The following is a 21809-nucleotide window of genomic DNA, read 5'->3' on the forward strand; positions in this document are numbered from 1 at the left end:
AAAGCAAATGTTTTAAATACTTTTTTCTCAACAGTGCTCACACAGGAAAAGGATTTGCCAGGGGAAATGCAGAGTGATAATGTAAACTCCACATTAAGTATTACCTGCCTAACCCAGGAAGAAGTGCAGAACCGCCTTAGTAAGATTAAAATTGACAAATCACCAGGCCCTGATGGCATTCACCCTCGGGTATTAAGGGAGTTAAGGTACTGTCACACTTGACGATGTACCAGCGATCCCGACCAGCGATATGACGCGGTCAGGATCGCTGGTACATCGCTAAGTGGTCACTAGTGAGCTGCCACACAGGCAGATCTCACCAACGACATTGCAGGGGTCGGGGGTCGCTACTTACCTGTCAGACGAGGCGATCCCGACGTCCTCCCGCCCGCGTCGCTCGTCGTCACAGCAGGAAGCTGACGACGAGAAACGGTCCTGGACGTTCTCGCGCGATCAGCGATAACCAGCGGGAGAGCGGTCGGAGGTATCAGACATAGCGATATCACTATAACGTCACAAAAACCAGTGACGTTATAGCGATATCGCTTAGTGTGACAGGCCCTTTAAGTAATGTGATAGACAGACCTCTATTCCTTAAAGACTCTATAGAAACAGGGTCTGTTCCTTTTGATTGGCGGCAAGCAAATGTGGCACCAATATTCAAAAAGGGGTGTAAAAGGGAACCTGGAAACTATAGGCCGGTAAGCTTAACATCTGTTGTGGGTAAAATTTTTGAAGGGTTTCTAAGGGATACCATTATGGAATATCTCAATGTTAATAAATGTTTAACTCCATATCAACATGGATTTATGAAGGATCGCTCCTGTCAAACTAACCTGATCAGCTTCTTTGAGGATGTAAGCTCTCAAATGGACCAAGGAGAATCATTGGATGTCATTTATCTCGACTTCTCTAAAGCATTTGACACTGTCCCACATAAAAGATTGGTAAGCAAGATGAGAAAGCTTGGGCTAGGGGAAAATGTGTGTAGATGGGTAGGTAGCTGGCTTAGTGATAGAAAACAAAGAGTGGTTATTAATGGGGCATACTCAGATTGGGCCAGGGTTACTAGTGGGGTACCACAGGGTTCTGTATTGGGCCCCCTACTATTTAATATATTTATTAATGATCTAGTGGATGGCTTACACAGTAAAATATCAGTATTTGCAGATGATACAAAACTATGTGAGGTAGTTAACACAAAGGAGGACAGTTTGCAACTACAGACAGATTTGAGTAAATTTGAGAATTGTGCTGAAAAATGGCAAATGAGGTTTAGCACAGATAAGTGTAAGGTTATGCACATGGGAAGGAGAAACAGATGCTACAATTACTTACTAAATGGGAAACTGCTGGGGAAATCAGACATGGAAAAAGACTTCATCTTAGTCAATAAGAAGCTAAATTGGAGTGCCCAGTGTCAGGCATCTGCCACCAAAGCAAATAGGGTCATGGGATGCATTAGAAGAGGTCTGGGGACACGAGATGAAAACATAATTCTCCCTCTGTACAAATCACTTGTCAGACCACACTTGGAGTATTGTGTGCAATTTTGGATGCTGGTGCTCAAGAAAGACATTACTGAACTTGAAAGGGTTCAAAGGCGGGCTACTAAAATGATAAATGGAGTTGGTTCACTACAATACCCAGAAAGGTTATCAAAATTAGGTCTATTTACTCTAGAAAAGAGAAGACTTAGGGGAGGCCTAATATATATGTACAAGTATATCAGAGGGCAATACAGAGATCTCTCCAATGAACTGTTTGTACCAAGGACTGTGACAAGAACAAGGGGGCATTCTCTTAGTTTGGCAGACAGACAATTTCTGCACCAGCATAGAAGAGGGTTCTTCACGGTAAGAGCAGTGAGGTTCTGGAATTCAATTCCTGAGGAAGTGGTGATGGCCAACTCACTGAATGAATTTAAGAAAGGAATGGATGCTTTTCTTGTGAGTAACAGTATAGAAAGTTACGAATAACAGAATATTATAGGTAGATGGTTGACCCAGCTTAGGGAAAGGAATTTTTTTCCCTATGGAGAAAATTGGCTTCTACTCTGTGGGTTTTTTGCCTTCCCCAGGAACAACAATGCAGAACAGCTGCACTAAAAATAGGCTGAACTAGATGGACATAAGGTCTTCCTTCAGCCTTCAAAACTATGTTACTATGACATGGGTATTCCATTAATGTTTAATCAGTACCAAAGACATCCACTAAACAGAAAACAAACTATGTTATCTATGCCTTGTGAAGTCAGATGAAAGATAGCCCGTGTCATTTGTAGCTGAATCAGGTTCTCACCATCTGACATATCCTTCAGCACAAGATTCTCCAGTTCCAGCCACTCGGTATTGAGCCTCTTCATTAATTTGAAAGCGTTGACTGGGTGACCCAAGAAGTCCTCTGGGTCCTTTGTAGCAGCTTCTGACAGTGAATCAAATTTCTCTGCCCATCTTGGAAAAAATAAATAAATAAAATGTGATTTTTACAAGCTAGCAACTGCAGCAGAATCAGAGTTATTACCAGAGAGGAAATTTCATTAGCTTAAGCGCTAATAAAAAGGAAACAGAGGTCAGCAAACTCCATCCCAAAAGGTGCGTGCACGATGTACAAGACAAGTGCATTTAATTAATGAAAGGGATTAAACTAAACAAAGGAACAGTAATCCATCCTGCCAAAAGGAAGCATTTCTAGCCCATAGCAATGGAAGGAAAATATTTACAATGCAAACAAGTTATGCACAATAAAGGCAAAACTCCATTGTTTCTTTCCTTTTATTTCAGTGCGGGCGCAGTGCTATTAATGCAAGTTCCCTGCATCTAGCGTCATACTCGCCTGTCACGGTCTTCGGCTCTTCCCAGTGCTACTCCGCCATCTTATGACCCCAACTTCTGACTGACCAGAAGTCAGAGGCAACGGTCACACGCGCTCAGTGTAAGTCTATGAGAGCCTCATTGTGGCCTGGTTCTGGACCTCATAGATTTACATTGAATAGTGACCTCCAGCTCATCGAGCCAACACTAGAGCGATCCGGAAGATTACACAACAGAAGACTACTGGAGCTGCGTCGAGAGACAACAACTGGTGAGCAGAACACCAAGTGCAGGGACCTTACATTAGTAAGCACCACTCCAGAGCTGCAATAAAAAAAAAAAACTGATGGAGTGGTGCTTTAATAAGAAATCTAGTAGATTCATTATGACAAAATCATTCCAATCTCAGACCAGATATATGGCGTAACTAGTATATAACATGACCACTAAGGAAATCAAAGTCTCCACTTAAGACGCTTGTTATCTGAATGGTCATTTGGTTGGTCCACAGCTCCCTCCAAGTCCCCCAAACACGGGAGCGTTTTGCGGAGCATTCCTGTGTGGTCCATCAGAGACTCCTCCGGCAGTAGTTTATCTCCACCCCAAAAAGAAGGAGTTGCTGAAATTCAATGTGCTGGGTCCTTCCCTCCCCTGACCATCTTGGGAGGCACAATACACATTTGGAGAATGGCCAACACATCTGAAATAGTGTATGGTCTTCATGTACATCCACACGGCATGTAAATAAAAATCCCATGTGGAAACCTGCACGAGTTCCTTTGGGATTTGTTGCAGACTTTAAATTTGCGATTTGTACAGTCAAGTAATCGCGGAATATCGTCAGGATTGTGCTCCAAACCTTACATGTCTCCACTGAATGAACGATTCAGTGGGTGAAGATATAAACCAATTTATAGTCGTTAAAGGTAAGTGCACACGTTGCGGATTGTGCTGCGGATTTGGCAAAATCCGCAGGTAAACCCACAGGTCAAAAGATCTGCGGTTTATCTGCGGCTTGACACCTGTACAATCGAGAAGGTGTGAAACCGCTGCGGATTCCGCACAAAGAATTGACATGCTGCGGATTTGAAACCGCAGCAAATCCACACGGAAAAATCCGCAGCATGTGCACGTTTTTTGTTTTTCATTGATTTTAATGGTACTGTACAACGCGGCAGAAACTGCTGCGGATCCGCAGGGACAAATCCGCTGTGGATCCTCAGCGTGTGCACATACCCTAAAGAAAGCTAATTAATTTAAGTATTACGACTCTTTGGACCGCCACTACATCAGCCAACAGCTGCAGAGGCCCAATTAGTGCCACTTATTAGTACAACACGCTAAGGGGCCATTCCCATCTTTAGAGGTTGTCTATCAAGTGCTTGGGCTTTTTCCATCAGTCTTAAAAGAGAATGCTACATGTCCTGACACCACTTCATTGAGACAGGGCATTTCAATGCCCCATTTTATAGATTTGTAGCGCTTCCATGGGTTGCCCTCCCTCCAGTCAGCTGTTTATAATGCATCCTATTGATTAGTGATACCTTCCAAAGATTTGACAAACCCTTTAAATAGAATCCGTCAGCAGGGTTTTGCCAAGGAATCTGAAAGTTAGGCCCGAGAGCCTGATTTCAGTGATGTATCACTTTCTGGGCTGCTTGGTGCAATTTCCCCATTTTCTCAGCTGTATCCTGTAGATGTAGCAGTGCTATGAACGCTGTGCTGTCCTGATTGCACAGTGTGCACAGGAGGCTGCCAGTCACTAAACTGACCATCCGTGGTAAGGGCGGGGTTACACAGATTAGCGCTTCTAGCAAGCAGAGACCCCTAGTCCTGCAGTGATAATATTCTTCTGATAAAACACTCATTGAATGGAAACTGCTGCTGATAGATTCCTTCTAAAAAGGTCCATCCAGTGATACACTTCTTGCAGAGCATAGGCTCAACTTTAGTGAATGAATACTAGGATCCACATTATAAATAAATCAGACGTGAGCTTGGCATGGACTCACTGTTTAATCTGCTGCAATTTCAGCTCTTCAGCCTTTATGTACTCTTTTAGTGACGTTAAGAGATCCTTTTCGGTGTACAGCAAGTCGGTCATGTGACCTGCAATAAAAAGTGTAAAAGCTGAATATACCTGCATAGAATATATAACAGGATTTACCAGAAATTTTTATATACTTTAGTGATGTTTAAAAGTAAGTAAAACAAACGAGAATAGAGGATTCTACAAAGAAGGGTGAAAAAACACCCAACAAACATTTAATACATAATTAGCGTGATAGTGAAGGCGCAACACCCCTTTATAATACATTTCTAGTCAATTTTGGATGTTAAAAGTTGTATTGCATTAATGCAAATGAATAATATCCAAGTGCTCATGGTTTATTTTATTCAGATCCTGAACCACTTCCTCCATAAGGAAAACACAGAGGTGCTTAGACACAAGCTTACCAATTGAAGTAAAGAAGTCTTTATGTGCTTGGCACAAGGAAAATAGCACCAATAGTGGCAAAACCTTGAGGATCTGCATGGCCATTACTGGATGAGTGCCTGCAAAGAAAGTAAAAGGAGTAAAAAGGAGGTCGATTTGAACTTTTACACTTTTCACAGAATTTGTTAGTCCCCCAAGGGAACTAAACCTGCGATCACCTGATGGCGTTGCTGTATATAGTAAATCACGGTCTCCTATAAACACCAGTTGTTTTTTTTTTTTATTTAAAGTGATGACAGACACAGGAGTCTTCATCTTCAGCAGACCCCTGGCTGTCATGGTAACACATTGGCACGTAAGCGCTGATGATGGGATAGAACGGCACGCCAACCTGCCGTTGCGCTGTTAGTGCTGCTTGCACAGATCGCCCATAGCGGTTAGGGCATGTTCCCATGGTCAGTAAACACTGCGGGGTCCAGCTGTTACAGCACAGTGAGTGGGATTTCAAGAAATCCCATGCCCACTATGCATGTACCGGCACCCGCGGCTTACCTGCGGAGCCGGATATGCGGTGAATCTTTCCAGACCGCAGCATGTCTATTTTGCAAAGACACGAGTCTCCACAAGATAAATTTCACCTGTCCAATGTAATGGATGCGGTGATCCCGCATGGTTCTGAACATCTGCGTTCAAGAGTCGGCAGCGCTTTAGACGGAGCGGACATGTGCTGCCTAACACTGAACGTGTGCACCTACCCTTAGAGGCAGATGATGGCTGGCATTGGCTTGCATCAAAGGCACTGAGACTACTTATGACGGACATAGCACGTCACAAGCCATTAAGGAGGTTAGACGTCCCTCCCTATTTTACAAAAGGTTTTCTGGTTCCGGAAGACTGTTCTCCAGCTGTAAGTTTTTTTGTTTTTTTTTTTAATTAAATACAAAAACCTTGCACTTTACTCATAGTCACTGGTTCCAGCACTGAGTCTATCCTGTTGCCCCTAGTGTGTGATTGTCTGCAGTGGTGAAGTCTCGCTGATCGCACTGCAACCAGGAAACTCAACGTCTCTGCCCAAGTTGATGGCATGAACCCTTCAGAGTCACTGAGCTCACCAACTGGTTGCAGCGCCATCATCAGGACGTCAGTAATGCAGACAATGACATACACTAGGAGCAGTGGCAGCAACGGACCTGGGAAGGTGAAGTTAATCCCTTTATTTAACCATTTGCAGACAAACAGCAGTTGTGGAACAGGGGTTTTCTAAACACAAAAACCCTTTCAAAGCCAAAATTTACAGCCAGATACAATTGGTTTAAACCAACTGCAAGACATGTAAAATATACACATTCAGATAAAAAGTTATAGGTTCTATCCATAACATGCCAATATGTTTTACACAATAGGACAGTTTCCAAGAAAATAAAAAACATTATTCATGACTAGCACTTGGCAGAAATTCAAGCCCATAGCGAAAAAAAAAAAAAAGGATTCTCAGGAATATATCAAGGATAAGCCAAGAGCATTTGTTCTTTTAATGTAGACACTGATAGAAAAAGAAGAAAAAAAAGAAAACTCATGTATGTCACCTGAGCCTGACAGCAGCATAAGGTAAAGACATATAGCTGTAATCAGGGTTTCTATCGTTGAGTGCACTGGGTGCAGTAGTTAATCACAATTTTTTCTGATACAGATTTAGCAGAACTGAGTTTTTAAGCCCAGTGTTCTCCCGCCCACACCACAGCTTTCTGTGCACAATGTCCAGCGACTGAGCTGCTAATCGTTGCTGGGGTTGGACTAGGAGTCACAAGGTCAGTTGTCCTGCAATGAAAATCTCCTGCTGATATAACACTGACTGTACTCCCGCTTTTTTACCCTATGTCTGTCCTCTGCATAATATAGAGGATACTTCCTCTCTTGAATACCTTGTTGGCGTTCGCCATATGGCTACTGTTATTGTCTACCATGGTATGTTTGATTAACTGATAGATGGTTGTATTCTCATTTTTGAATACTAGATATTTTCTATGATTCTATATATTATCTGTTTACATATAATATATTCTTTGTTTGTAAAATGCTCAATAAAATAGATTGAACATAACACTGACTGTACTGAAACAGGCAACCACAGCCTAGTAAGTGACACATTGCTTTAATCAGGGTCTCCTCCCTTACAACACGCTGCTCTCAGTTTACATTGTGAACTACTTCCCTTTAAAAGAGCTATCAATTATAAAGTGGCCCATAGCTTAGCTAACTCCCTTCTGCTACTCCCTTCTGAGTAGTCTGGAAAGCTTGCAATGTATTACCATCTTTTCAGTTAGCCATTAAAAGGTATCAACTACTGAGGACTCTCAATCCTGAATATTTTTCTGCTACATTAGACACTGAGGATGATTTATGTGCATTTGACTTCTAATGGAGAACAAAAGCCGTCCTTCCCCACAAGCCCATTATATTTGATGGCTTAGTAAGGCTGTACCTGTATGCTTTATACCAGGAGGAGGAACACAAGAACTAGACTATCCAATCACTTCAGCCAGTGCTGAAAAAAGAAAAAAAAAAAAAAAATATAGCTGACTTTGTGCCATCCTCCCTGAGCTGTGCGATTATACTTTGGCCCTTGTTAATTAACAGCAAATCAATTAAAGCAGAGTTTCTAACAGTAATGATTTATTCAAGTGCCATTCGGACAGACAGGTGGTGCGATGTTTTTTGTTTTTTCTGTTCAGACAAAACCAGTGTTTAGAAAGTACTATATTTATATGCATTACTTTTATATATAGCAGGGCATATATTCCTTTTTGCCGTCTTCGGTGAGCAGCTCTCACAGACAGGTCGTGCTGGGGTGTCTTTTATAGATCTTCCTGCTATTAGGGAGGATAGCACATTGTATAGAATCAGCAAATCACAGCCTAGTAAGTGTCATCATTGTAATCAGGGTCTCTGCCCCTACATTATGCTGCTCTGCTGCTGACAGATTCCATTTAAAGGAGTTATCCACTAAACATTGCACAGATCTGTGGGATCACTGCGTACATGATTCCATCCAGCCACTGACCGTGGGGGTGCCACACTCCCACTGATCTGGATGGCCAATCCAAGCACAGGTCATCAGTACGACAAAAAAATATCTAATCATTACAGAATGGTAAAATTGCAAAGTACTTGTAAAAACCAGCAACTTTGTAATATACCTCTTGGTAACCTGGGCAAGGAGCACGTGTGTTCTCAAGTTCTGTGCCTTAGAGCCTTGCAAGTGCTGCTCTGAAGTGGGCTCCATCACTGGCTCCGACGCCTCTACGCTTCTCCCACGCTGCTTCCGGTAGAGGGCTCAGTTCACACCAACACTGTCTGACTCCGGAACACACTGACCCTGGCAAACGAAAATACAGGCGGTTGGGGAGCAGTGTGCTCCTGAAGATAGGAGACAAACCCTTTAGGAAATGTTCCCACATCTAAAAATTGCTATTTTTTATTTTTTTTGCAGAGGTCTAGACAAAAGTATGTGATGCAGCAATTTGCTCTGATTATCGTGTTTTTGTCACACTCTCCTTTTTATGCAGATTAAGGAGTTTTTTCGCTTTGTTTTTAAACACCGGCTACCCAGAGTAATATAAGCCCATGTTCCCACGTAGCTACCCAGAGTGATATAAGCCCATGTTCCCACATAGCGTGAACACTGATTTTTATTGCAGAGTGTGTCCTGTGTCTAAAGGCCATGTCACACTAAGCGAGATCGCTCGCGATATCGCTAAAGCGACATCGATTTTATGACAATCACAAAGCCAGAGCTGCGACATCAACAGTCATGCCATACCGTGCCATATAGTGACGACCAATCTGTGTTGAGGGGAGTGGAAAATGATGCGCTCAATTACGCCTATCTAGGTCGGGGTCTTTTAACAATACATGCTGTGTGACAGGTCCCAACGACCGCCGAGGTAGTTATACAGATCGCTGATGTGTCGTTTATGAGATCTTCCTGTTTGGAAGCTAACTAACGATCATATCGCGATGTTCTAACGATCTCTCCCAGGTCGTGTCGTTGTCGTGATCGCTGGTGCGATCGTTTAGTGTGACAGTACCTTAACAGGCCTTGAAAAGTGGATGTGATTTCAGGAATTCAGGCCTGCTGTTTGTTTAAAGATGCCGTTGAACAATGGTTTGTTTTTATCGTGCATCCCCCACCTGCACTACTGGCTTCTTTGGGGACCCAGAAAAAAACCCTGGTGACAAATTCCCTTTAATAATCACACTTTATTGTGCAATATCCAGAAGCCCAGATTAAACAATAGGGTGTAAGCTGATGACTGCTGGCTTGCATAGGTACATTTGTTAGGGTCTTCTATGCCTGATGGCCATGTATTCTAACTGCATTTCATGGCCAATAAGTGCACCATTACATAGAGCAGAGAAGTAGGTTATTTGCACCATGGCCAAGTAGCTGACAGTTTTCTTGGAGTATATAAATTTTGAACAAACTGTACCGGTAAATCCTCTGCTCTCGGATTTGGACACTGCCCAAGATTTTTTCTTACTTAAATCTGTAAAATGTCAGGCTTCCAAATATTTTAGGAACTCTGAAGTCTGTTTGCTACTATAATGGAAGGCTTCACAGATTATTTTCATCTGGAGCCAGACGCACCAATGCACATCAGCCAATGGTCTATTTACTACTCATCAATAAACTTCTGTACAAAGTACCTTAGACACTTCTAGCTATATTTTGTACTACCAAAAGGTTTTCCCCCCATCACCTCCAGCCCTCTCCTTTTCTATATGTTGTAATAGAAGCCCCCCCCCCCCCCCACTAATCTCTGCCTGGTGTCACTTTGAGGCCCAATGGCCGAAACTGCTGAGTACTGCTCAGTGGTGGCAGGCTCTACTGCCCACCTTATCGGAGGTGCGAGAACGGCCATCTTTGCTTTGGATAGTTTGATTGTCCGGGTGTATGATATTGTTGAGCCCAGGATAGGCCAGGTATTGCAAATCAATGGGTGTCCAACATGTAGCCCCCTCACTCATCAGCTGTTTCCAGCTTAATTCAATAAGAGTAGTGATGCGGTTTGACACTGGCCACTACCAAGAGAATAGAGCTCAGCTTTGTCAACTGCTTACATCCAGTCTCCGTCAGAGCAGATACAGCTGATGGTGTTCGTGTGAAGTGTGCCCCCCACACCAAATACAGATGACCGATCCTTAGGTTAGGTCCTCAGTATCATAAGCTCAGACAACCCCCCTTGGAGGTGATCAAACACTAAGAAACCTGAAGGCGGAACACTTGTTTTGCCAAAAGACATTTCTTTTGACTTCATTGTACAAGAACACAAATACTGCATATATTCTCAAAAGCGAGAGGGGAAAGGGCCACTGCCAGACTCAGTGGCAGTTTATTTTCTGTGGGAAAGTTTTCGGCATGTTAAAACTGAACAGGTCCTATTCTTTGCCTAGTATTCCACAGACGTACATAAAACATTAAAAATATACCACTTTGTGCTATGTTTTGATGAATCCGCACCAAGACCTTAACAGTGCCATAAATAACTGACAGTCCTGCCAGAGACCTTAATGTGGCAATATTGGCTAAGTGTGATACCATCACAGGACAGACATTTCAGTCCATATGCATCAACCACCATGTGGCCCTAATCTCATCGCAACAAAGCGACACTTACAATACTAATGACTAAATGGTCTGTGAATAAAAAGTGCTGATAGCGTCAGGATAGCAAAATGTGTCACTTTGCTTTTGACATAGTGGAATGATTTGCGCGTTGTACAACCCCAAATCCAAACAAAGCTGAGACGCTGCGCAAAAATATAAAGAAAAAAAAAAAAAAATGCACTGGTCTGGAAATCTTACAGCCATATTTTATTCACAACAAAACCAAAGATCACAGATCAGAAAGTAAACTGTAGACATTTTTTCATTTCATTTACAAATTGTTGGCAGCAACATTTCAAACGTCGAGACAGGGTCATGTCCACCATTGTGTATCATCCCGTCTTTGTAAATGTCAGGGGAGTAAAACAGATTGCTGGAGTTTTGGGAGAGGAATGTTGTCCCATCCTTGTCTGATGTAGGATTCCAGCAGCTCACCAGCTTGGGATTTTTATAGTTTCATAATGGGCCAAATGTTTCCTATTGGTGGAAGGTCTGGACTGCAGGTGACCAGTTCATCATCTGAAGGCTTCTTCTATGAAACCAGGCTGCTGTGATGGATGCAGTATGTGGTTTAGCGTTGTCTTGCTAAACATATGCAAGATTTTCCTGAAACAGACATTGCCTGAACGGGCGCTTCTGTTCTAAAACCTCTACATAACGCTGAGCATTGATGGTGCCTTCAAGATATGCAAGCTGCCAATGCATCTCATCAGAGATGGAGGCTTCTGAAGAGTGCGCCGTTAACAAGTTTGATGGTCCATCCCTCTGGAGTCTGCAGGACACAGAATCTCTTTTTGGTTCATCACTACAACAGTGTTCCCATTTAACCACAGTCCAATTTAAAGCTTTGGCCAGGTAAGACTGAAGCATTTCTGAATTGTGTTGCTATATAGCTGCTGCTTTACATGATAGAATTTTAACTCGGATCTGTAGATTGCACAGAACTATGCTCACAGAATGATATTTGCAAGCATTCCCGAGCACATGCAATGGATTTGCACAACTAACTCGTGAGTTTTTAATGCAGTGGTGCCGGCAGGGCTGTGGAGTTGGAGTGGGCGTCCATTTCAGTGGAGTTGGTATAAAATGGACTGTCTCCGACAATAGAGTGGGTACAGTAGTTCAGTGTAGGATGTGCTGGAAATGTTTTCATAAGAATTTGGGAAAGTTGAGACGTTCTATAAACGTCTGTTCTATTCCTGATCTTGGCTTTTAGTTGAAATGAATCTGTGCTGTACTCCATGTACATGCTCATTAGTGAGACAGTGCTGTGGATTCGGAAGTCAGGGAAATTGAGGATTTGGAGTCAGAGTTAGTGGTTTGGCTTAAGGGCCTGTCACACTAAGCGATATCTCTAGCAATATCGCTATAACTTGTGACGTTCGTCAGCTTCCTACGACGCTTCCTGTGGAGAGACGAGCATGGACGCGGGCAGGAGGACGCAGGATCGCCTAGTGTGACAGGTAAGTAGCGACCCCCGTTCCCAGCGATGTCGCTGGTGAGATCTGCCTGTGTGGCAGCTCACTAGCGACCACTTAGCGATGCACCAGCGATCCTGACCGCGTCATATCGCTGGTGCATCGCTAAGTGTGACAGTACCTTTACAGACTCCACAACCATGGTTGCCCGAGGGCCTGTAGATCACAAGCATCCAATATGGACTGTTGAAATTGGATGGATATCTCCAGAATCCCTGAATATCAAATCTAACATCAAAACATTCAGAGTCTTTGCAATTTTACATTGAAGAAAAAAATTTCTGAAACTGTTCCACAGTTTTTAGACGCAGATTTTCAGATTTGTGAACCTCTGACCATCTTTGCTTCTGAGAGACTCTGCCTCTCTAACATGCTCTTTTTATACACATTTACTACTTGGTTGTAAATGGTCCCTCCTTTTCTTTTTCATTAGTACCATTTTTTTCCAGTCTTTTGATTACTCTTTCCAACCTTTTTTTGAGAAGTGTTGCTGCCATCATTTCCTAAAAGACATTTTTCCATTTCACTAGAAAAAAAAATAACTCCTAACTTTCAAGTTCTGATCTATGCTCTAGGATGGCTAGAAGACATTCCCAAACCATTGCATTTGTGTTCTCTACATTTTAAAGTATAAAATTTGGGGGGAGAAATAAGAGTTGTAAAAAAAATATAAATAAATTACTGTACAATAAAATAAAAAAATATCTCACATGCAGAATGACAGGGAAAGCCATGTTTACAGTAGCTATATGCTTTTGGCAAGGTTATAACCTCTTCCACAAAGAACATGGAAATCTGTATTCTAACAGCATTATGCACACTAACATTCAAAGTGACCTCCTGTCAGAATACAGGTTGTTGTAATCAGAAAAACAACAATATCTGCAGGTGCCCAGAAATACATAAAGACAAGACAAAGAATGCTTGGCTGGAGTCCTACAGTGTGTCAGATGTGGCTCACTACACAGAGGCAACATTTTCACATATCATCGGAAATATTTTAGTGTTGAAAAAGGTTTCCATTAAAAACTCTATGAAGAGTGTCAAAGGGGTTTACGCTTGTTGAATCTGGAGTTCAGTCGTGAACAGAGATATCTAAAGTATTATACAGTAAGTGTGATTACTTCTGTCTGGTTGTTGTGATGCCAATTTTCTGGCGATTTTACTAAACTGAAAGCAAATGGTTGTCAGCTATAAGGATGAAAACTGAACTTGACATTGTTTTATCCCTTTGTGTGTTAGTTTTCAGCAAAAGCCAAAAAGATTTCGCTATGGAATTCAACTGCTCTCTCAGAGTCAAGTGTCACGTATAATAAAGAAAGAAAGTGAAGGTTATGTAACAGCTGACAAACACAGAAATGGATGACCACAGAAAACTTCCTACAAAGTTGATCACATTATTAATGAAAAAAAAAATCAGTGTCTGATGTCCATCAAAGTGCTGTACAGATTCCGTACGAAATGAAAGAAGAATATGGGGTCAAAGTGAATCGCGAAACTGGTGCGACGGCTAAAACAGTAGGGTTGAATGCACAAGTTACAGTCAAGACGACTTTCATCTCAGCAAAGAACCGGAAGGTCCAACTTGAATTTGCCAAACACAGCCAACGGAAAGAGTAAGATTGGTCTAAAGTTTTGCGGTAAGATGAATCCAAGTTCAATCTCTTTGGTAGTGATGGCAAGCACTAATAGATATATATATATATCTATCTCTATCTCTCTCTATCTATATATACACACATAATGATGTAAGATACCAAACACCTACAGTGAAACATGGTGGTGGCAATGTCATGGTTTTGAGGTTGCTTTTCTGCATTGCATCTGCCCTCTGCATAGAATTGCTGGAAATATGAATGCTACCATGTACAAGGATATACTGGAGAGTGTAATGCTACCACATGGTAATGCCAAAGTAGAAAGGGGCTGGAAATTTCAGCAAGAAAATAATTTTAAAAACACATCCAATTAAGTAAAAAAAAAATTGGTTAGTAAAGAAAAAATGTTCGCCTGTTGCAATGGCCAAGCCAATCACCTGATTTATACCCTATAGAGCACCTTTAGGATGAGTTAGGGTGACAAGACGGGGACCGAACCTATAGCAATAAACATGAATGGTTTGCAGATTTGCAAATTGAATAGAGCAAGATCCCTCATGATGTCATGAATCCCCTTGTGGCTTCAATGCCCTATCGGTGTGGTGCAGTAATTAAACTAAGAGGTTATGCTACAAAATACTAAGTTATGACATTGTAAACAATGAATTACTCTCTATGTTGTGATCAATAAATAGTATATAAAAAACTTCTGGCAGTCAGTTTTCTTTAATTAAATGACCATACCTATATTCTAAAGCATGTTGGTTAAAATTAAGGTCTTGCCTCAAGACAACTTCATGCATTTTCTATTCATCGCCAGGAAAATGGCATCACAACAACCAGACAGAAGCAATCACACAAAAGGAAAAAAAAAAGTTAAGCTTTTGGTCTTCATTATATATGCAATAAATGGATTGTCTGGTCATAAATTGTTGCTGGGTTAAGCGCCAACAGTCAAGATACATAGGGAACTTTTATCCTCATTGGATTAGAATGGCAGTGTCTAATTCAACCATGCCTTCATTAATTGCCGGATGTGGCAAGACATTGAGGCCGATGTGCAGTACCCTGCAGAAGTCGGAGCAGCTCTGCAGCTACAATTAAAGGGAATCTGTCACCCCATTTTTCGAGTATCAGCTGCCGGCACCGCCATCAGGGGCTTATCTACAGCATTCTGTAATGCTGTAGATAAGCCCCCCCCCCCCCCCGATGTAACCTGAAAGATAAGAAAAATGAGTTAGATTATACTCACCGGGGGGCGATCCGGTCTTGGTCCGATGCCTCCCATCTTCTAACGGTGACGTCCTCTTTGCTGCCTGTCGTGGCTCCTGCGCAGGCGCACTGCTTTGCCCTGTTGAGGGCAGAGCAGAATACTGCAGTGCACAGGCGCCGGATCTCTCCCGGCGCCTGCACACTGCAGGACTCTGCTCTGCCCTCAACAGGGCAGAGCAGTGCGCCTGCGCAGGAGCCACGACAGGCAGTAAAGAAGAGGATGTCACCGTTAGAAGATGGGAGGTGCCGGACCGGACGGCGACACCCATCGGACCGGACCGAACGCCGGGGTGAGTATAATCTGACTCATTTTTCTTCTTTCAGGTTACATCGGGGGGGGGGGCTTATCTACAGCATTATAGAATGCTGTAGATAAGCCCCTGATGGCGGTGCCGGCAGCTGATACTCGAAAAATGGGGTGACAGATTCCCATTAAGCAGTTCCATCCGGCGGCCACCGCCGACAGCGAGAGCAGCTGGATATCAGACCCTGACTGATCAGACATTGATGACCCATTATAAGGACAGGTCATCAAGGATAAAATAGTGGCAAAACTAAGATTAAAAATATTGATGGAACTGCCTCTTTAAACCCTTAACAACCGCTGATGTACTACTGCGTCAGCAACCGGTATCCCCCGCTTTGAGGTTGGCCCACCTCAAAGCCGCAACGTCAGCTGTTCTCAACAGCTGACATGTGCCCGCAATAGGAGCGAGTTAAAAACTAGTTAAATCCCGCTGTCTCCTCTCCTCCGGACCGTGGGTACCATCCGCAATTGTTCTGCTTACTTTTCGCATGGTGTGCACAGCCACATGCGGGAAGCAAGCGGAACAATGCATTCCTATGGGTGCGGGATCGCCGCGATTCCGCAAAGTTAATGAGCATGCTGCGTTTTTTACCGCAAAGCGATTCCGTCACAGTAAAAACCGCAGCATTAGCACAGCATTGCTGAATCCCATAGGAATGCATGGGATGCTTATTTTTCGTGGCAAAACCGCCGCGGAAACGCGAAAAAAAAAACGCCACGTGTGAACTCAGCCTTACAAGTATGTCATTTTGGGTCTGCAGACATTTTTTGAAGAAATCCAAGACAATATGGGACTTACATGATGTGCAACGGAGTCTCATTTATAAAATGACACCTGGATATCTGCAACCTGATGTCTTATTCCAGAGAAAGACACTTTTTTCACAAAATGTAAATGAGCCATTAAGATCTATGGGCCGGACATAGATCTGAGTGAAAATCTGCCTCCAGGGCTTATTTTAAAACGGAAGTGAGCACTCCTAGTGCGAGACATGTAATGACCGACAGACTGCTCTCTTGACCTACATGTCTCATACTGGTAACACCCCCTTTTCAGTTAAAATAATCTCTGGAGACAGGTTATCAGGGGAGATCCATATCCAACTCAGAGCTCTTAATAGCTCATTTACATTTTAAGAAAAATGAGAATTTCTCTGGAATAACACAATAGATCGTGGCCATCAAGGAATCATTTTATTTGACTATGATCTGCATGCCCATATAGACAGCTTAAAAGGTTTGATCTTACTGATAGATTCCCTTTAATGCACAATCTAGACTGATGGCATGAAATTGATAATTTACCAGTAATTGGCTTTTCCAGACCCACAACAGCACCATGGAGAGAGAGAGGACCCACCCCAAGGACTTGAAACCTACAGATTTAAATGGCATATTCCCTCTATGCACATTAGTGAATGACGCAGTTTAGTTTATTAAACACAAATATACATGTTTAGCAATATAGATATACTCATGTATAATTTACCACCATTTCTCCATATGCATACAAGTCCTTTTTTTGAGACACTGACTCAAATGTGTAACACCACCACAAAAAAAAAAAAAAATGTAAGCGATCTAAGGCTAGTTTCACACTAGCATTTTTGCGCTGCGCCTCGTGCGCATACCAAACGCATGCAAAACACGCATCATGCAAAATTTTAGGCAAACATGTTAAAAGGTGTGAAGCTGAAGTTGGTTTCTTAAACTTCAGCATCGTTTAAAAAGTAAGGATTATAAGATCATCTCCAAAGAGCTTGATGTTCCCGTTACTATAGTTGAACATATTATTCAGAAATTTAACCCCTTAATGACCGTCAACACGTCTTTTAACTGACCTGAGATATAAGAGAATAGCCTCCACATACCGGTGACAATCCAGCAGCTGTCGACTGTACACTATAGCTGACAACTTTCTGTATCACAAATGATCAGTGTTGACACCGTTCATATCTGTTTAACCCCTTAGATGCTGCTGTCCATAATAAATATATCATATAAATGGTTATAAGAGTGTGGGGGCTTCCTCTTTACCAGCTTTTCCAATCTCTGCTCTGAATCCACTCCTGTGTCTCCATTCAATGTCAGCAAGCAGTTAATCCTGAATGCTATCTCTGTGTTTTCAACTCTGCAAACTTATATCTGGTATATAGTTTTTTTCAACTTACTCTGCTTGTCCCCTTATGTTGTGAGGTCAAGAAACTTTTCAAAGTGCTTTATGATCCATGTAGTGCTGGACATGTGTTTATTTGACCACAACATTTTATTGGGTCCTGGTGTCTTAATTTAGTGTGATTGATTAATGAGAAGAGAGAGAGCCCAAAAAAAAAAAAAAAAAAGTTCTAAGTCTTATCCTCCTATATATTCAGACATAGCTTGGGGATAGCATTTATGCAGGGGGCATTTATGCACACTTTATCCAAGTACAGTTTATCAAAGTACTGGCAGTTATAACATGGCAGTTAGACAAGGCAGGAGACAGGTAAGACATTTATATACATCTACTCCCTGTACATTAGGAGTACAACAAATATATACCATATGCATTTGTGTAATTTATATCCTGGCCGCTGCATTCACACACATCCACCGCCCTGGCATTAACTCTCTACACTCCATCCACATTGGCCCCTCGCTTCTTTCCTCTCCTATGTATAGCACTCATGCTCTTTTCACGTCGTTAAACTGCACAGATCCAGTCAGTCCCACCATTCAACATCAGAGACGCTCTCACAAATCACTTAACCATCTGCTCACTCTTTCTATCCTCCTTCTCCTAGTCGCAGGAGACATTGCTCCCAACCCTGGTCCCCCATGTTATAGAAAGTCAAACCTCCCGACTGCTACACTCAGAAACCCCTCTAATCTTATTAATATTCCCTGCATGCCATCTGTCTCTCTTAATTGTGCACTTTGGAATTCTCGCTCAGTGTGTAACAAACTCTCCTTCATTCATGACTTTTTCCTTTCTAATTCTCTTAACCTCCTGGCTCTTACTGAAACCTGGATCCAGCAGTCAGACACTACCGCTGCTGCTGCTCTTTCATACGGGGGGCTTCACTTCTCTCATACCCCAAGATCAGACAATAGAGCTGGTGGAGGCATTGGTCTGCTCCTATCACCAAAATGTACCTTTCAGGTTATCCCTCAAGTACCCTCACTTGTCTTCCCTTCTTTTGAGGTCCATGCCGTCAGACTCTACACCCCCTTCTCCATGCGAGTGGCGGTGGTGTATCGTCCTCCCGGCCCCTCCCATCAGTTCCTGGATCATTTTGCCACTTGGCTTCCACATTTTCTCTCCTGTGACATCCCTACCCTCATCATGGGTGATTTCAACATCCCCATTGCTCTTCCCTTCTCCCCATCTGCTACTCACCTTTTATCTCTAACCTCCTCATTTGGCCTTTCGCAGCTTACTAATTCTCCAACGCATGAAGACGGAAACTCCCTCGACTTGGTCTTCTCTCGGCTTTGTGCAGTGGATGATTTTGCAAACTCCCCTCTCCCGCTCTCTGACCATAATCTTCTTTCATTCTCTATCAAGAACTGCCATGCTGCTCAGGTCACCCCCACTGTCCATACTTATAGAAACATACAGGCCATTAACACCCAGAAACTTATGAAGAACTTGCAGTCTTCATTGGCCCCTATCTCCTCCCTCTCCTGTCCTGATTCTGCATTGAAGCATTACAATGAAACACTTCAAAGTGCCCTGGATGAATTTGCACCCCCTATAAATAGAACACCACAACGCAGACGGCGACAACCCTGGCACACGGTGCAAACACGTTTCCTGCAGCGGTGCTCCAGGTGCGCCGAACGTCTGTGGAGAAAATCCAATCTACACGAAGATTTTATCCATTTTAAGTTTATGCTTAGAACATACAACACTGCCCTTCACCTCTCCAAACAAACCTATTTCAACACCCTCATCACCTCACTGTCCAATAACCCGAAACGTCTCTTTGACACTTTTCATTCTCTACTCAATCCAAGAGTACAGGCCCCAACCACGGAGCTCCGAGCTGACGATCTGGCCAATTACTTCAAAGAAAAAATTGACCAGATCCGACAGGAAATTATCTCCCAATCACCTCATACCATGCACTGTCCTCCCTCCCCCACTGCATCAAACTCACTCTCTGATTTTGAACCAGTCACAGAAGAAGAAGTAAGCAGGCTCCTTGCATCTTCTCGCCCAACTACTTGCACCAGTGACCCATTTCCGTCACAGCTCCTTCAGTCCCTTTCCCCTGCTGTCACCCCTCACCTAACTAAAATATTTAACCTCTCTCTCTCTTCTGGTATTTTTCCCTTCTCATTTAAGCATGCCATCATACATCCACTACTTAAAAAAACCATCCCTCGACCAAAACTGTGCCGCTAACTATAGACCTGTCTCTAATCTTCCCTTCATCTCGAAACTCCTGGAACGCCTGGTCCACTCCCGTCTTATCCGCTATCTCTCAGAAAACCCTCTTCTCGACCCTCTCCAATCCGGTTTCCGCTCTTTACACTCCACTGAAACTGCCCTCACTAAAGTCTCTAATGATCTGCTAACAGCTAAATCAAATGGTCACTACTCCACGCTAATTCTCTTGGATCTCTCTGCAGCATTCGACACTGTGGATCATCAGCTCCTCCTCACTATGCTCCGTTCCATTGGCCTCAAGGATACCATTCTCTCCTGGTTCTCCTCCTATCTCTCCGACCGCTCCTTTACTGTATCTTTTGCCAGTTCCTCCTCCTCTCATCTTCCCCTTACTGTTGGGGTCCCCCAAGGATCGGTTCTAGGTCCCCTCCTCTTCTCCTTGTACACTGCCCCTATTGGTCAAACAATCAGTAGATTTGATTTCCAGTACCATCTCTATGCTGATGACACCCAATTATACGCTTCTTCTCCTGACATCACGCCAGCCTTTCTAGAAAACACCGGCGATTGTCTAAACGCTGTGTCTAATATCATGTCCTCACTATATCTGAAACTGAACCTGTCAAAGACTGAACTCCTGGTGTTTCCTCCCTCTACTAATGTACCTATACCCGACATTGCCATTTCTGTGTGTGGTTCCACTATTACTCCCCAGCAACAGGCCCGCTGTCTTGGGGTCATACTTGATTCCGAGCTTTCCTTTGCCCCCCACATTCGATCACTGGCTCGCTCTTGTCATCTGCACCTCAAAAAGATTTCTAGAATTCGACCTTTTCTTACCTTTGACTCTGCAAAAACTCTTACTGTTTCTCTTATTCATTCTCGTCTCGACTATTGTAACTCTCTTCTAATCGGTCTCCCTCTTACCAAACTCTCCCCCCTCCAATCTGTCTTGAATGCTGCAGCCAGGATCATATTCCTCACCAATCGTTACACCGATGCCTCTACCTTGTGCCAGTCATTACACTGGCTACCCATCCACTCCAGAATTCAGTATAAACTTATTACCCTCACTCACAAAGCCCTCCATGGCTCAGCACCACCCTACATCTCCTCCCTTGTTTCAGTATACCACCCTACCCGCGCCCTCCGTTCTGCTGATGACCTGAGATTAGCATCCTCAATAGTCAGAACCTCCCACTCCCGTCTCCAAGACTTTACACGTGCCGCGCCAATTCTTTGGAATGCACTTCCCAGGTCAATACGATTAGTCCCCAATCCCCACAATTTTAAGCGTGTCCTGAAATCGCATTTATTCAGACTGGCCTACCACCCCAACACATTAACCTAATCTATCCCTGTGTGGCAGAGCCAAAAGTTTTACCATAACCAGGTTCCCCGCATCATGTTCCCACATGCTTTATGCCTCCATTAGCCCTCTGTGTCTGTACTGTTACACACTTAACATTATGACTGGTCCATACAATCAGGGTAACTGTTACCACCCACCTTTCGTGTCTCCCTCTTTCCTCATAGACTGTAAGCTTGCGAGCAGGGCCCTCACTCCTCTTGGTATTTGTTATAATCTACTGTATGTGATTATTGTTATGCTGTAATGTCTATTGTCTGTACAAATTCCCTCTGAAATGTAAAGTGCTGCGGAATATGTCGGCGCTATAAAAATAAAATTTATTATTATTATTATTTATCCCCATTGGCACCCTAAGATCATGATTGTGTGTGGTCCTGATGTTTGCAATGGTAATTCACGGCCAAATAGCAGCCTTAGAGGCTGCCGGCTACAGTAACCTGTTCAAAAGTTACCAACATTTAGGTGGTAATCACATTTTCATTCCTTATC

The 21809-nt window shown here is 43.0% G+C and overlaps 1 protein-coding gene across 7 annotated transcripts in view; it reads right to left on the reverse strand.

Annotated features, from left to right (window-relative positions):
• The window catches only part of P4HA1 (prolyl 4-hydroxylase subunit alpha 1), a 90596-nt gene that overhangs the window by 43173 nt on the left and 25614 nt on the right, over positions 1–21809 (reverse strand). For all 7 annotated transcript variants that reach the window (XM_073585822.1, XM_073585819.1, XM_073585818.1 and 4 more), the window contains exons 2-4: positions 5271–5369; positions 4826–4922; positions 2302–2453 (exon numbers count right to left, since the gene is read on the reverse strand). In XM_073585822.1, the coding sequence (XP_073441923.1) occupies positions 2302–2453; positions 4826–4922; positions 5271–5355 (334 nt within the window). In that variant the 5' untranslated portion in view covers positions 5356–5369. The remainder of the gene's footprint in view (positions 1–2301; positions 2454–4825; positions 4923–5270; positions 5370–21809) is intronic.

Source organism: Dendrobates tinctorius, unplaced genomic scaffold (assembly GCF_039654945.1).
Source record: "Dendrobates tinctorius isolate UK_male_01 unplaced genomic scaffold, ASM3965494v1 ptg000089l, whole genome shotgun sequence".
NCBI lineage: Eukaryota > Metazoa > Chordata > Amphibia > Anura > Dendrobatidae > Dendrobates > Dendrobates tinctorius.